Source organism: Poeciliopsis prolifica, unplaced genomic scaffold, assembly GCF_027474105.1.
Source record: "Poeciliopsis prolifica strain line A6 unplaced genomic scaffold, Auburn_PproV2 SCAFFOLD007, whole genome shotgun sequence".
Taxonomy (NCBI): domain Eukaryota; kingdom Metazoa; phylum Chordata; class Actinopteri; order Cyprinodontiformes; family Poeciliidae; genus Poeciliopsis; species Poeciliopsis prolifica.
Window position 1 is genome coordinate 5,838,184 of NW_026562382.1, and position 15,977 is coordinate 5,854,160.

Sequence of the window (15,977 nt, forward strand, 5' to 3'; positions counted from 1 at the left end):
TGCATGAAAAAGAGCAGGTCATTTTGTCATTATGACCGTCTGTTTAGCCACTGTAGCCGTTCCTTATGCATCTTGTTCTGCTGTTGTAGCTAAAGTGTCACATAAGTTTTTTTTGTTTGTTTTTTCTTTTCATTTGTGTTGCATCAGCTACTCTTCTTTCATTGCAGCAGTGCTCCAACCAAAACATGTTGGGCAAACTCTCTTATGCGTAATTGCTGAGCTGGTGAACATCAGGCCATAGACATCTTGCTTGAGAGACATAGTGGCATATTCCCATTTACCGAGGTTGTTTTGTACCCTGCTCAAATCTGATTTATATCCAGCAGCTAGATGTGGCTGGCACCATTTTTGAGGATATTGTACAGTTAAATCCCAAGTGTCACAGTGCTTGCATGTTTGAATATTGCATGTGAGTGCGTAAGCTTTCTGCAGAGGTAAAGATATCTTATACTCCGAGTGTGCTGGCAAAGTTGAGATTGAAGGTGAGGGCATAAAATGTGTCTTTCACATCATTACACAGTAAAACTGCAATCCTCCCAAAGTGTCATTGCAATATTTCTATGTAACATATAAAAAGTTTTTATCTCAAAATGTCATGATCTAACATGCTTTGAAAAGATTATATTATTTAGCTTTGCAGTTTATTTCTGAGGCAGCTGTTTCAGAGAATTAATCAATAAAAAATAAACAAGAAAATAATGAATAGTTTGTGAAATGTGACAGTTGCCTCCAAACACTTTATGGCTACTTTTGGGAAGAAATTAGTAACTTCCAAGTGGCATGTATAATTGATTAAGCCACAAGCCACAGTTGGAGCTTGAGAAGGATTTAAACAGCTTTCCCATGAGGGGCAGCATTTTTGTCTAATAGCAGCCACTACACTACGGTAGCAGATAGATGCAAATGGTAAAATGTTCTGGAAATGGGCACAAACATATAAATGATGCAAAATCCTAAACACATGGAAAACAACAAATTCAATAGAAATATGCTGCAAATAAAGCTACAGTCAACAATGCAATCAAAAAATGCTGCAATCACAGATGAATTTAAAAACTATGTTTAACTTGAAGTTAAATATTGATTTAATTTTTTTATTCCGGTGTGTTTATTTTTCAACTCTTTACTTTTGCAGTGCTGAAGTATGAACTTTTCTTAGCAAAGTTATTATTCAGGTTTATACCTTCTATGGCTATTGATGATTCAAAGCAATTACATGCAATCAACTCATAAATAAAATTTACCAGTTGGAGCTCTACCTATACCCCATCCCTCACCGTACCTTAACGCAATTCAGTTGTATTGTGAAATATGTGATTCAATAAAATTACACCGCTAATTTCACATTTTATGCTTACTTATTATCATAATTAATCAAAAACACTCCGTAGTAAATAAATCAACTGATATGAACTGGTTTACTAAGAAAGTGAAGTGAATAACATGCTACAAATAGGCACAGGGGAACTGACTCAGTGTATGTCAGTGTATCTTTCACAGTAAATTTCCATTTACAGAAAAACAAGGAAACAAAATTGTCTTGTTCTGTCGCCGTTATTTTGACTTGAGACAAAAATGACAGAAAAGTATGTTTGAAACACATGGTGATCAGCAAAACTTGCCACACTTTTAGGTAATATTGCTTCTCTAAATTTAGTCTAATCAGACATTCTGAAACCAGATTTTGTAATGCAATTTAAGTAACCAAAACAATTTTTAGAAATTAATAGACATTTCTATATAATTATATTCTTTTTAACTGTTTTAAATTTCAAATTTTCTTTTATTTAGACAAAAGACAATGTGGTCCTTTCTATATTCTTTAAACATTTTTCAGAGTTCATGCTCCGAAAAAAACTTCTTTTTTTTTACTTTTATAACCTGCTATTGAAAGTCTTCCATATGTTTTATTGTTCTCTTTTCTAGTAGACGGCTGCACAGATTGGTCAGTGGATTACAAGAAGTACCAGGTGCTGCAGGGTGAGGCAGTCCGTCTGAAGTGCGCTCTGTTCTATGGTTACATCCGGAGCAACTACAGCCAGGCCCAGAGCGGAGGCCTTAGCCTCATGTGGTACCGCAGCTCTGGCCTCGGCCACACCGACTTTGAAGAACCGATCTCTTTCGATGGAGTGCGCATGAGCAAGGAGGAGGATGCAATTTGGTTCAGACCTGCTGACCTTCAAGATGTGGGACTCTACTCATGTGTTTTACGGTAAGAGTAAGAAATTATTAGTTTTTAGATATACTACTTTGTTTTAATTTTGTTGACTTTTCCTATTGGGCTCTTGAGAAGCATCAAGCCCATGTTCATAAAAAGCAGACTCGAGCAGGGTTGAAGAACATATGCTGTAATTACTGTAATACATGGCATAAAAAGTACAAGTAAAAAGTACAATAAAATATGACGCAGCCTCCTTCTACAAATATCGGTGTCAATAGAAAAATGAAAATGTTTGGCTTTCACTGCAATATTTCTGTTCAAATTTAGTCTCAACTAAAAACCGTCAGAAGGTGAACAGTTAAAGTGAAAGCAGAAAGCACTGCTAGTCTCAGAAAAATGCCGAAAACAATAACCCAATGTGTTATATACTTAAAAATTAAATGGCCTGAGTAAAATGATCTAACGGTTTTTTCCTTGGACAGTTTACTTATGCAAAAACTCAATAGCGCCAGACAAAAATAACTTTATTCTTATGTTTATGGCCTAGAGTGTGATAGTAAACTACTGGTATTAACTTAGACATGCCCATTGTTAATAGTAAAGTGAAATACAAATAGCAGTGGATATAATCTTTTCCCATTTTATGTTACAACCACAAACTTCATTTCATTTTGTTGCAATTTTACGTGACATGACATAAAAGAAAATACTTTTTGGTAGTGCCTAATGCTAAATTAACAATTTTACAGTTTATTAAACAAATATTCAGCCTTGTTCAAATGTTTAGTGTGAAACTCAGGGAATCCCATCGTTCTGTGCATAGCTGCACTTGTAAAAATTGCCTCCAGCTCTGTGTTTCTCCAGCTGCATTTGTTGAGCTAGAGGGATTTCTCTCAGATACCCTAATCAGAAGACTGGGACATTTACCTCCCAGCTGAAATAAATTACTCTGTTTGAGAAGACGCAGTTGAGGCAAGTAAGTAAAAATTCTCCCTCAAAACCACAGGCAAACAGAACACACATTTTAGACTGATTTTTTATAAACAGCACAAAATTATTTAAGGAAAAATGTCCAGTTTGTATTAGAAAAATGGGGGGTGGAGAGGTGAGAAATCACATTTCCATACATGGGTACTTTACATAATAATGCATTAGTCTTTAATAGGGAATGCCAGAATGCTGGTAACCTTTGACTCCAAGGAAATAAATGTATTTTTGGAGAATGATTTAGACCAACACAGTAACTCAACCTGAAGAGAACCTTTAGGTCAACAATTATTTCAATGAGAGCCTCTGTTATATTATTTCCTATAAACGTTTTGATTCTGAAAAATGTTTTTAAGTATTATCACATATTATGTGTGTGACTTATGATGGGCTTTGAGTGGAAATAGCACATGTACACTGAGTAACAAACTCAGTTTGTTACATTTCTGTGATCTTAATTAGTTTTTCTTTAGATTGTTGTTTTTTTTTTCTTTTTCTGCACGGTAAAGATCAGAGAAACACCTTTTGCTTTTAACATTTGCACTTGTCATAATTGATCCATCTCATACAAATTTTGTTTCCATATAGACCTCACTGTGGCCTGATGCATATTCATCCTTTATGTTTATGCAGGCTAAAGTTAGGAACTTTTGCATGGCTAATTTATGATGTACAATTTCTAGCCGTTTTGTCTTGACTTCCATTAATAGTGCATTTTGTCTGGAGTCAGATTAAGATGCATCAAAAGCTAGGGATAAAAAAAGTAAATAATCCATTAAAGGATTCTAAACTTTTTGTATTTTAATAAATAACAATACAACAGTGACAAAAAAACAAACAAACATAATTTAACCTTACTATTTTAAAGGTACAGTAAATGCATAATAATTCAAGTTAGAGTGGAGATGAAGTAAACACCAGGAGGCTGGGTTTGTTCTCCTTTCAGCTGGAGGCAGGCACATTAATCTTTCAAATCTAACATGCCCACTGAATGACAGTGGTATTATTTTCTGAATTTGTGATCAAGGATTGTTCAACCCTTTACAAAGCATATCACTGAACTGTGGCATTTTTACTTTAAGTGTATGTGTTTTCCTTTGCTGTTTCATTGTAAATGGATCCTGCTCAGTGTTGTCAGTGGCGTTTTTAATGTTTGTTTCCAATTGCTTATTTAAATGAACTGAGCATTATGTAAAATGCTCCATTTCCTTCCTATTTTATCCCGACTGGGCAGTGATTTTATCAGCCAGCCTGTAGCATACACAGACTTGACAATTCAGTTACAAGTGTGCAAAAGGGGTTGTGTTGTTTGGTTTTCACACAATAACCTCAATAGGAGTAAACCTCCCAAGTCTGAGTCTGATAAATCACTACAGCTCTAAACATAACCCTAACAACCAAGAAATATATCATATTTAATTCACATAATTTTGACCAAAATTTTAAATCTCAAATTGAACACCCTGAAAGAATGTTGTATTAGGAATCTAGAAGTGAGTGATACATGCAAACCTTGGATGGATATGTAAATGATTCAGTTTTGAACGATCTTGGATGTCTGAGAAGTACGTCAAAGTGACATCCGGCAGTTTCCAGAGCAGTCAACATGCACTCAGAGAGGATGTCTTATCAGCACTGTCGGCACTCAAAATGGAACTGACCCTCTCTGAAAACTAAACCTCTCCACTGGCAAATTTTGAAAAATAATAGAAAAGTGGGCGGAGCCAAGAAACATGGCTGACTGTATGGATGAGCGGAAAAAATCCGTGTTAATTTAACCACTTTATCGATTTTTCAGACTTTACTAGATTTTCAAAACAACAAGTGACAAATGCAGTGAATTCTTCTGTGTTGTTGGAGGCTTTTATAGCTTTTCAGGACAGCTCGGCCAAAGCTGTCTGTCCTGATGAGGAGTAGGGGCCAATAGCCGTCATTCGCTTGTCTTACTTACTCAGCACTGCAGCCGGTCTCATATATCATCCATTCCAGTCCTGGAGGAAGGTTTTAACACACAGTTTTCCACAATACCGAATTTCTATAAAAAATAGATGTACTAATATTCCCATTTTTATTTGTTAACACAGTTTTGAACATGACAAGCAAGGTGGTACAGTTGCTTATACTATGTATTTGCAACAAGAAGGTCCTGAATTAAAATCTAATGTCTTTCTGCGTAGACTTTGAATGTTCTCTCCCTCCATGCAACCACTCTCCGTGTACTTCTGCTTTTTTCTGCAGTCCAAAAATATGACTGTAGGCTAAGTGGTGGTTCTAAAATAGTCCTTTGGATGTGTGAGTATGCACGAATAATCCTTTGTGTCTCTGTGTAGCACAATGATGGACTGGCATCCTGTCGAGGGTGCACACTATCCTTCTCCCAGTGATAGCTAGAGATAGACACCAGGTATAGACAGTTTTAAAAATAATAGGTCTTTCAATTTTTCACAATGGCAACAAGATCACAGGTCACCACAAACATATTATTTACAGCAGGATGGCTGTAAATAACAGTAAATTAACTTTTCCAAACTCTGTGATGCATGATGTGGTCAGCGTGTGGAATTTCACCAGATAATCAGACTCTTTCAAAGTATTAAGTTGCTATGCTTTTCCATATTTGTCTCAACTTAAGGGGACCAAAAATGAAATTAACTCCAGAGTTTTAAAAAAGGCACTCTTAACCTTTTGAGTGATTGTTGGTGATTCTCTCTCCAGCTGGGGACAAAAGTCTTTTTTTTCCTTATGTCCAACTCACAGTTGGAGCCAGGATTGCACCGGGTTATTGATTATAGAGTCAGAGCCTGCAGCAATAAGCATCGGATTGGAACTGGTTTGCTTGGAAAACAATACTTTCACCTGTTCTCAAGAAAATCCACAATGCAACCTCTGCTATTTATTTGACGGGTTGTGAATAAGACTGTCATGACACTGTCATAAATATGACATGATATGTCATGAACATGAGTAAGTCTTCATGAATATTTATGACTGTTGTCATAAAGTCATTCGGTATTACTGATTAAACTTTTAAAATTATGTAGCTTTATTTTATTAAAGCTAAAGTTTAATCAGTAATACTTATATAACAAATTTATGTCAGATCATGATTTCTTGGTTAATGACAAGTTGTCATAACAAAGGCATTTTGAATAATGTAAATGTTTATGATGATGTCATGACAGTCTTATTCACAACCCGTCAAATAAAGTATTTCCCACAATTTCACCTCACATGACCACTGCTGACAATTTGAGATATACCTACTGGTTTCAAAGCAAATGGCTTGTGAGTTTATTGTTTGAGTGACCGAGACCAATTTTTTGGTAGACAATTATTTTCATCAATAAGTGCTTAGAAAAACAGGATTTTTAGCAGCCATGATATTATGCTTAAATATGAGCAGTGGTGGAGTTACCTTTGCAGATGATTGATGTAGAATATGATTTCAGTGCCCCTTTACAGACAGAACAAGCCAAGAGTGGTGATGTGTTTGAGGATGCTTGAGATGGAATAATTCAAAATATATAAAAAAAAAAAAAAATACAAAAGCAATGAATTTCAAAGAACTGAGATCAGAGATGGATTTGCTTGGACAGCAATGATGGGATTTCCATTGGATCAGTGTGGTGATGGCCAAACTGCAAATGAGGTGTGTCCAAAAATGAGAGGAATTGAAAGAAAGTAGGCAACCAAAACACACAGGGCTGAACACAGATTTGACAGAACTGAGCGTTTCATATTAAATTTACAGAAATAAATCAGAGGGCTTTGCCAAACAGGCAAAGATATAATTTGTGTTGCAACAAAATATCAATCAAAACTGAAATAGCAATTGACTTTATTTGTAATTAAGGCAAGTGGAGAAATTTTGAAATGCTATATTTATAACACATTATCATTTTTTGTAGTGATTTCCTGTGTCAGTGTTTTACATTTCTACTTTTTCTTAGTTATATCCCTTAAGCTGTACTTTAAAGTTTATTCAGATGTTGTTATTGGCATACCATAGAAGTGACAATCCATGTTATATCACTTTCTGTATTACAAATTGGGATGCAAGTTATCAGCGTTTCTTCAAAGTTGATTAATCTTGGCAATTGACGAACAATTAATTGAAAGCTCAAGTTTTCTTTAAACCTTGAGCTTTCTCTTTTATCAAAAAGATTGACTATCTTTTCCATACCATAAAGGGTAAAATTTTTCATTCACTCTGTTGATTCCATCTCAACGAAGTGAACAATAACTGTGTTCCAGCTCTTTGCTGTCAGGTCGGTGGTGAGAACAACACATAAAGTTGTTAGCTGTGCTTTCAGTCCAGCTACCTGTTGCAGCTGTGCTTCCAAACAGGTTGCCATCGTGGCTCTCAAATTCATTTTAAAACTTGACTACATGAAGTGAATTTATTCACCAGAGCTCTCACCATAAACTGTGTTTTTTGGCATCATGCTACAATTTTTTATTTCTTTATTTTTTTCATTTTGCCTTTCTGCCACTGTGTCTTCACTTCCTTGCCTTCATCATAGCATCGTAATTTTTCATCGTACATCACAGCTGAATGAGCGCTTCTAAGGTGAAACTTAAAGAGCTTGTCATGTGTTTATATTTCAAATCAGACCTGCATAAAGTGCCTTTTCTTTCACTCACTTTTCTGGTATGGCCCCCCCTTCTTTATTCCAGTCTTATCTGGCTCTGTTTAACGATGACCAGCACCACCCTCTGCTGGAACGCGTTCACGCTGCAACACTGAAAGAAGGTCTGACATATTGGTTAATCAAACGGATCTAATTTTAATCTAATAAATCATTAATCGAGAATCTAAAATTGATTAACTGTCTGGATTATGTATTATAGTCCAACTTTTAATGTGAGCAAAAAATATAAAATGGAGCAAATTTACTTTAATGTTGAGGGTGTTGTTGATTTTACAAATACTAAGAAACCTTTATGTTATCTGTCCCTTATCTTTAGCCTCTTGCTTCAGAAAAAGAGAGCTTATTTTTGGCCTCATTTGTTTAAGTTTTGTTTTTTAGACAGATTAAGAAAACATTTAATCTTTGTGTATGAAGCTCTGTGGCCAATTGCCAAGGAAGCCGACCAAGCAATGGCCTGAATGATATTAGATATGACCTGAATGAAACAAGTGCACCATTGCATTTTTAGGGTAATGTCCATCCTTCTGAAAACAGGATGGATTATTTACACTTGAAAAACACATGCAGGATGAGATAAGAGACTGCTGTGTTTTTGACTGACTCTATAGCACTGTCTCTGAATGTGTACTCATTCTGGCACTTAATATATTTTAATGCAGATTTCTTCTGATATCCAGTGACAGGAGACGTCGGTTTTTCACAAAAGAAACATATTTGGCTTTTCACAAAGTTTTAGCAGTTTATCCAAGTTGCTTTTGTGGTATTCCTGTCAGTATATAAGCCATAGCTAACGGAGCCAGATGTAACTTGCCTTCTGCATGTGTTCAGTTCTTTTGTAGGCGTTGGCTTGCGGAGAATCATTGCTGACGTAAGACATTTTTCCCACTGCTTGTGCATCAAGAGATGTCAGGTAGCTCTTGACTGCCAAGTGCTTTTTAATTTCCTAACTTCTACTTAAATTTGTAAAAACAACAATATTCATTGTATTAATTTCAATGCAGAAGCTTTGATGATAAATTGTGCCATTTACCTTTAGCTATACGTGTGTAATGTACTGCCTGTGGTAGTAATGTTTAAGTGATCTTTTCACTGAAGGTCTCCAAATTTCCATTTTTCTCTTTTAAAAGACTTGAAAGCAAACTGATTAACTAAAATGTTTGTTTGTGCTGTGCGTGAGGTATTTGTGCTTTTGTGTGAATGGTTATCTTTGTCCTTCTCTGTCTGCTTTCTCTGAAATTGAAGTCTAATTGTGAGTTTTTATGTGAAGGTGACTTCATTTGCATAGTAATCTCTGTGTGCTCACCGTGAATCTCCTTTATTTCTGTGCCTCATTTTTTCCCTCAGTGTATCGCACATTAGGGTCTGTAGCATTTCTTCAGATTCATCCATCTTTCTTCCTCAGTTCCTTTGTCTTTATTACAGTCTCTCTTTGCTTCACCTGATAAATTATTTTATAATAATTCTGCTAATGAGTCAGTGTTTCAGAGGGGGTGAAACCATGCGTAATTCCTTCCTATGATTACATTATCACCACTTTTGGGTGATAATGTGTGAAGAATTACAGCCACCATGAAGAGCTAACAAATATCCAAAGCAGCCACACTCAAATAGAATGTGACAGATTTTAAAGACACCACAGGACCGAGCATCAAACCCCCAGCTGGCTGTCAGTCAAGTGGCACCACCGACACCTTCCCACAATGCTGCATGGAGCCATGCTCTGCATATTTAAAAAGTTTATCTCCTGTTTATCAGAGCAGGTGAAAAAAGAAAAAAAATCTGATCATCTCCACAATGTGATTAGTTTGTCTTAATTTACCTACAGTTTCATGTCCAGACAGGTTCACAAATTGAACAAGAATTTGGACATTTTTTGTTTGTAGTTTGAGGGAAATCTAGTGCTTCTCTCAAAGTCTTCACATGCCTCTCTCGGCATCTACATACGTGAACCGCTTCGACCTCCTCTTAGATATATACAACTTTCAATATGCCCTCAAATCCTTCTCTGTTGCTGTGCCCCTGGCCACAACAACTGAGACCCTTTTACCTGCTGGTGGCGGTCAAAGGGTTCAGCTGTGCCGATCGTAGACAGTCTCGCCTCAGAGCAGCTGTGGCTACAATATAGCTTGCCACCGTCAGTGTGTGAATGGGTGAATGCAGTGTAGGCTATTTATGCGGCAATAATGTGGTTTGCTGGTTTTAGAAAAAGTCTGATTAGAAGACTAGAAGAAGAAATAATGAAATAATTGTCACAAGAATACAAATACTTGTGTCATGTTGTTCCTGAATAATAAATCATCCACAATGGGGAAACGACAGAACTGTCCACAAGCTTTGTTGTTTTTCTTTTTCACCTCATACAATCTGACCCCCCCGAACACTTCAGAACCCAAACCAGTGATCTCAGTAGGCAAGTGCCCTGTGTGGACTATTAGTAATGTATATAATTGCATGGGAAAAATAGATGCTTGCTCATGTTTAGGGGTGGTGGAGCCTGTTATTGAAGTTAAAAGTGAAGTACACTATGGACTGGGCTTCAGTCCACCCTGGGGTTAACGCAGAGGCTCACTCACACTCCAAGTTATTAGGTTTAATCAGTTCCTTTAAGATGATTTTAGACTTTAGTAAAAAAGAGCACTCAAATTAAATCTGCATCTGCATGGGGAGCAAAAATAAAACAAGCATGAAATAACAGAGATAATCATCATTCCAGTGTGCAGTCCACACTTCAGACATGTAAGAGCAAAAAAGCTTGAAGAAAAATGCAGTGCAAAAACACGGCAATGGAGTAAATATCTCTAAAATATCACACTGCTCAATTAACTGACAAATGGTGAAAAGCGGAAGAAAAGGTCAACATTAGAAAATCACTTCCAAATCAAGAAATACTTCAGAATAAGCATGACAAATTTAGTTCGTTATTAAGAGCAAAGGGTTCCATGGTCTGGAGAGCATGAATTCATATTTCCTCTCTGGAAAAGGTTGATTGTATTAACTAAATTGCAAAAAGGTCAAATGTGTTCAAATGTGTTCTATTCATTATATATATATATATATATATATATATATATATATATATATATATATATATATATATATATATATATATATAATGAATAGAACACATTTGAACACATTTGACCTTTTTGCAATTATTTTTGCAAGATATATATATATATATATATATATATATATATATATAATATATATATATATATATATATATATATATATATATATATAGATAGATAGATATAGATATAGATAGATAGATAGATAGATAGATAGATAGATAGATAGATAGATAGATAGATAGATAGATAGATAGAGAGAGAACATAGAAATTAAGATAGAACATATAGAACATATAGAACATATATCATATCTTAATTTCCTTGATGATCTTTTTTTATTTTTAGACTGAAGCAGTTTAAATTGGGCATTTGTGAAGCGGAAGTGAAAAAATCTCTGATGTATCAGGAATAATCTGAAATATATGGAAAGACTTTTTTAAAAAGCAAATATATCTAGGCCAGACATCTTCTTGTAGACCGTCTAGATTTGCTCAAATTAATTTACAGTGCTGTGACTAAGAGTTTGATCACTTACATGTGTCTTTTAGACCAAAAATGGTTACAGCTTGCCAAAAACACTGTGATTATTAAAACTTAAAACAATACTTAATTATTTTGTGTAGACTGCTGAAAACAAAAATGGATCATATTGGAAACTGTCTATCCTGTTATATCTGGTGAAAAACTACTGCAACAATTCAGAATAAAATATTGTATTTAGTCAAAGGTGGTGGTATTGTAATGGTTTGAGGCTGCTTTTAGGACCTTGTGCTTGAAGTGCTTTATTAAAGGATAAAGATTCATTATTACCTGTTATCATAAACTATTAGTGACAGTTATCACCAATAACAATACAAATAGTAATTATCATTCGGAAGTAGGTACTATTTTCAGACATGGCGAGATTGATTTGTATATTTTATTTTCAGTAATGAATTAAAGTAGACTTGAAGAAAAACTATTTGTGCTTATTTGACTTCTTTTTGTGTGATTCCAAGATTTTTTTGATATAAAAATATAGTGAGAAAAAAAAACATAAGAAATCTGCAACTGGGCAAATAGTTTTTCAGGATACTTTTAGCTTGTTTATAGATAATGTGATGAAAATTATTATGCTGGGCTTTTATTTTCTTTATCACTGTTATAGAAAACCTGAGTAACAAAAACTTAAAAAGAAACAGATTAGATGAAGATACTGCATTTTCCCCCAGCATCAAAAGAGAGAATAAATTGTGAGAGTAATGGTTTTCCCGCAGAGCCCTAATTATTTTCTTCTCTCAGATAACGCTTTTAAAACTTATGAATGCGTTGTAATTATTCCAAGATTTAAAATGGCACCTGTCAGATTAGATTCAGGACTTCACTGTTTATTAAATATGTGTGTGTTTTTTTCCCCCCCTCCAATATAAAGAAACAGTGCTAAATGTTTCAGATTCACATACCAGAGCTGTGGCAGGTGTGCAAGTTAATAAAGTGGGAAAAATGTTAATTTCTCGTTGTTTAACCTCTTATGTGCCTCTTATGGTTTTTAAAATACATTTACTCAACTTAATTATTCTTTCAATTTATGCAAAGGTTGTTTGCGCTTCAATTTCCTTCAGGGGAAACCCAGCAGGGGGGCTAATCAGTGCTTTAGACACTACTTATATGGGAACATTTGGTGACCCAACACCTAAATAAGACATTTTCTTGTTTCTTTTTTCTACTTAACTGTATGTAGGTGTCGAGGTTCCTGTTACGTTACTTTGTATTTACAAAGTTCTGTTCCCTGGTTCTCTTCTATATTGTCCAAGAGTACTCTGCAAGCCTACATTGCAACTTCCCACTCTCTTCTCCCTAGATAGAAGGTATTGAGTCAGTAATGTTCAAATTCAACTCTATGAGGGCAGTGCTCTTTTGCAATATCTTCCATCTTACTTTTCTTCCTACATTTTCCAGATGCCCTTTTAGTCATCTCCTGTGTGGAGGTACACAGTATCTCCTTCCTCATTCAAGTAGCTATTCTCCCTCTGTTCCCCCTCACTGCTATCTCAAACCAATCTTCCACAGCTGCACAAAAGCTACATTTGTCTTTGGAGTGCGCGTGTGTTTGCATGAATCGTTGTGTGTGTCTCTGTATTTTATGGCCCTGGGGGGGTCAGAGGTGTTTATATGGGAGAGGTGACTCCCTTATTGCTTCTATAACCTGAGTATATGATATGAAACCATGTCATTTACAGTGAATGGGAGCATCTGGTCAGCTGTAAATGTAATCTAATGAAATGAAACGAAAGCCTGCATGGCTGTTCTCACAGTCCTACGACCAAGAGACTGACCGAGTCAGATCACAGGTAGTCGGGGCATGCGACAGAGGCAAAGTATGGGCTCTTTTGGGGTTTGATCTATTCTTCATAATATGGAGCCAGTAGAGTACTACTGACACTCTGCTCCACTATTGCATTATCTCCAGACTCAATTAGTGAAATAGCATCTTTTGAGAACAAAATCAAAGACACAAAGATATACTCCAGAACATCCATAACTCGGATATCTTTAACCAGGCTCCCTTCCATATCGATTCTTATCCAGGAACATACTCTTTCCTATTTTCCCATGTTATGTGACATCAACCTTCTGACCCTCACAGTCAGAATAAAGAACAGGAGCTCAATATAAATATGAAAACAGATGTTTATATACAGTTTATAAAAATATATTGATTTTCTCCTAGAATTACACCAGACATAACTTTTCTGTTTTGTCAGTCAGGGTAAACAGAATTATTTAAATTTTCTGAAGCAGAGAAACATAGTTTAGAGAATATTTATAACATTCTTTCCAGTCTAAAGGTTACATGAACTAAAATTACTACGGTTTTAGAAATGTTCGAAAAGCCCGATGCTTTGTCTTTGTGAGATTACAATAGATCACTTGACAGTGTTTGACTTACTTTGATGCACTCCTGTGGCTGTATTTTATCAGTGCAAAAATGCTGGAAAAGAAATATGGCAATATATCTAGAAGATAGCATTGGACCTGTATAAAACCAGTCCATCTGGGATTCAATTTCAAGCAAACCTTAATTTTTGTTTAGGAAATTAATGGGTTCTGTGTTGCAGAAATGGTTGCATGTTTGTGTGAAATGTGGATATCTCCCCATGAACAAGAAGCAAATGTCCATTCAAAGATGTGAAGATTCTGATTGGTAAGACAGTTTTATAATCCACACAAAACAAAGTCTGAACTACAATAGGCAGAAAGGCTGTTCAGCCATTGCTTCGAAAGTAAAATAGGAAAAAAACCCAGTTTGCAATTGCATACCTTGGAAGATGTGCTGCTGTTTGGTGAAACAAATTTGTAAAAATCTTTCTTTCAATAATTTTAAATCTGCAAAATATAAAGTTGTCTTACCAAGGAAATCATGCTTTTTTATACATAGCTCCATCTCATCTCCTTGTTTTTCTGTGATTAGCCCTCTTTCATTATAAAAGGGAATCACCTATTCTTTATTACGATAAGCAGTCTAGTATAAATTGCAATCTGAAGCCTGTAACCTTCAGATCGTAACACTGAACAGGAACCTTTGCCCAAATTAATGCCTCAAAATCCTGTGAAAATGCTTCCCAGAAAAGCGGAAAGTATCATGGCAGCAAAGCATTTTGTATGCCTTCAGCTTTGTAGTTTAAATCTAGCAGGGAAGGCCTTGACAATGGCAGCGCTTGGAAAGTGGGAGCTGTGGAATCGCACTGTGTCACAGGTGACACACACCGACATTAACAGCAACGAGAGAGAGTCATTATTCTTTCCTAGATAGCAAAGCTAGATAGCTGTGTTGAGTGTTGATGGTTGCTGGGAAACAAAAAGGGGTTGACAAGCAGTGAAGACTGACTCATTGTGATGACCAAGCAGCTTTCCCTTCTATGTGGGGCCATTTCTGCATTTTTCACTTCTCTGATTAGCATTCCCCGACTCTCTCCATAAATCCAACAGTATTCGCGAGAGCGTTGGGCATTGACTGTACAAGGCTGCTGAATGCGTCATTATCTCTAAGCCCACACTCACACGGTTCCATGAGGGAGATTGAAAAAAAAAAAAACAAATAAACTGGGAAGCATTACAGATAGTTAAAAAGACATCAAAGACAATGTTTTTATTTATTTATTTTTTCAAAATGTAACTGTAGCAATCTTGATGTAATGTGAGGTATAGAACAGGACGCATTTATTTGGACCCCTGGTAAAGATCTGAATATTGAAAGATAAATAAATACATCTTTCTCTGATGTTGCGTAGCTTAACACTGAAAACTGATGTTTAACTTAATGATCACTGGGGGTCTTCTAGCTTTTCACATCCTATAAAAGGATCTTTTACCATCGCTGTTTGCATAACCTCCCTCAGATTTCTGAGTCCTTTCTTGCAGACTCTGTTCTTCGTGTGTTCTTGTAAAATTTGACAGGTACTGAGACGGCGATGGAAGAAGGTTGATTTTGTCTTTATTGATTTGGCTACTTGCCAACCAATGTGACTGGCAGGGTAGAGGGCCTACCCATTAAATAAGAAGCAGTCACTATTGATCATTTTTCTGAAGTTTATTCTTCAATTGGTGTGTTTTTCTACCAACAGGAACTCTACGTACTGCATGAAGGTCTCCATGGCTCTGGCAGTGGCTGAAAATGATACAGACCTCTGCTACAACTCCAACATGAGAATAACTGAGAAGGCTGAGCTCGGTAAGAGGTTCCACATCCTATGTCCAGAAATAGATGACTACGTTGAACCTGGGAAGGAGCCTGAAATCACGTGGTATAAGGTAAGCTTTAGTTAATGAAAGGGATTTATTATATCTAGTCTTTCAAGATTTGTTGAATGTTGAATTTTGTCTGGATATTGATGCCTTCTTGAAACGAGCACCAACAGGTTTCCGTCTTTGTGATTATACAGCTAGAAAATATTTTTAAATGCTTCTTTATTTTTCATCTTAATTTTTTGCTGTTTAAATTTAAAAGCTTTGTCGGAAATACAGCTCCAAATCACTTAGTCAGATTATGTATGTGGGCAATTACTTAAGCTATATTTGCAGTGGTCCACACAGCTCTCTGAGACGAAGAGAGAATAAACACTG

General features: G+C 35.8%; 1 protein-coding gene across 5 annotated transcripts in view; it reads left to right on the plus strand.

Annotated features, from left to right (window-relative positions):
* il1rapl1a (interleukin 1 receptor accessory protein-like 1a) overlaps positions 1-15,977 on the plus strand; it is a 188,448-nt gene that overhangs the window by 75,894 nt on the left and 96,577 nt on the right. For 4 of the 5 annotated variants that reach the window (XM_055031848.1, XM_055031851.1, XM_055031849.1 and 1 more), the window contains exons 3-4: positions 1,927-2,212; positions 15,479-15,665. In XM_055031848.1, the coding sequence (XP_054887823.1) occupies positions 1,927-2,212; positions 15,479-15,665 (473 nt within the window). The remainder of the gene's footprint in view (positions 1-1,926; positions 2,213-15,478; positions 15,666-15,977) is intronic. The other variant, XM_055031850.1, reaches the window with a different exon arrangement.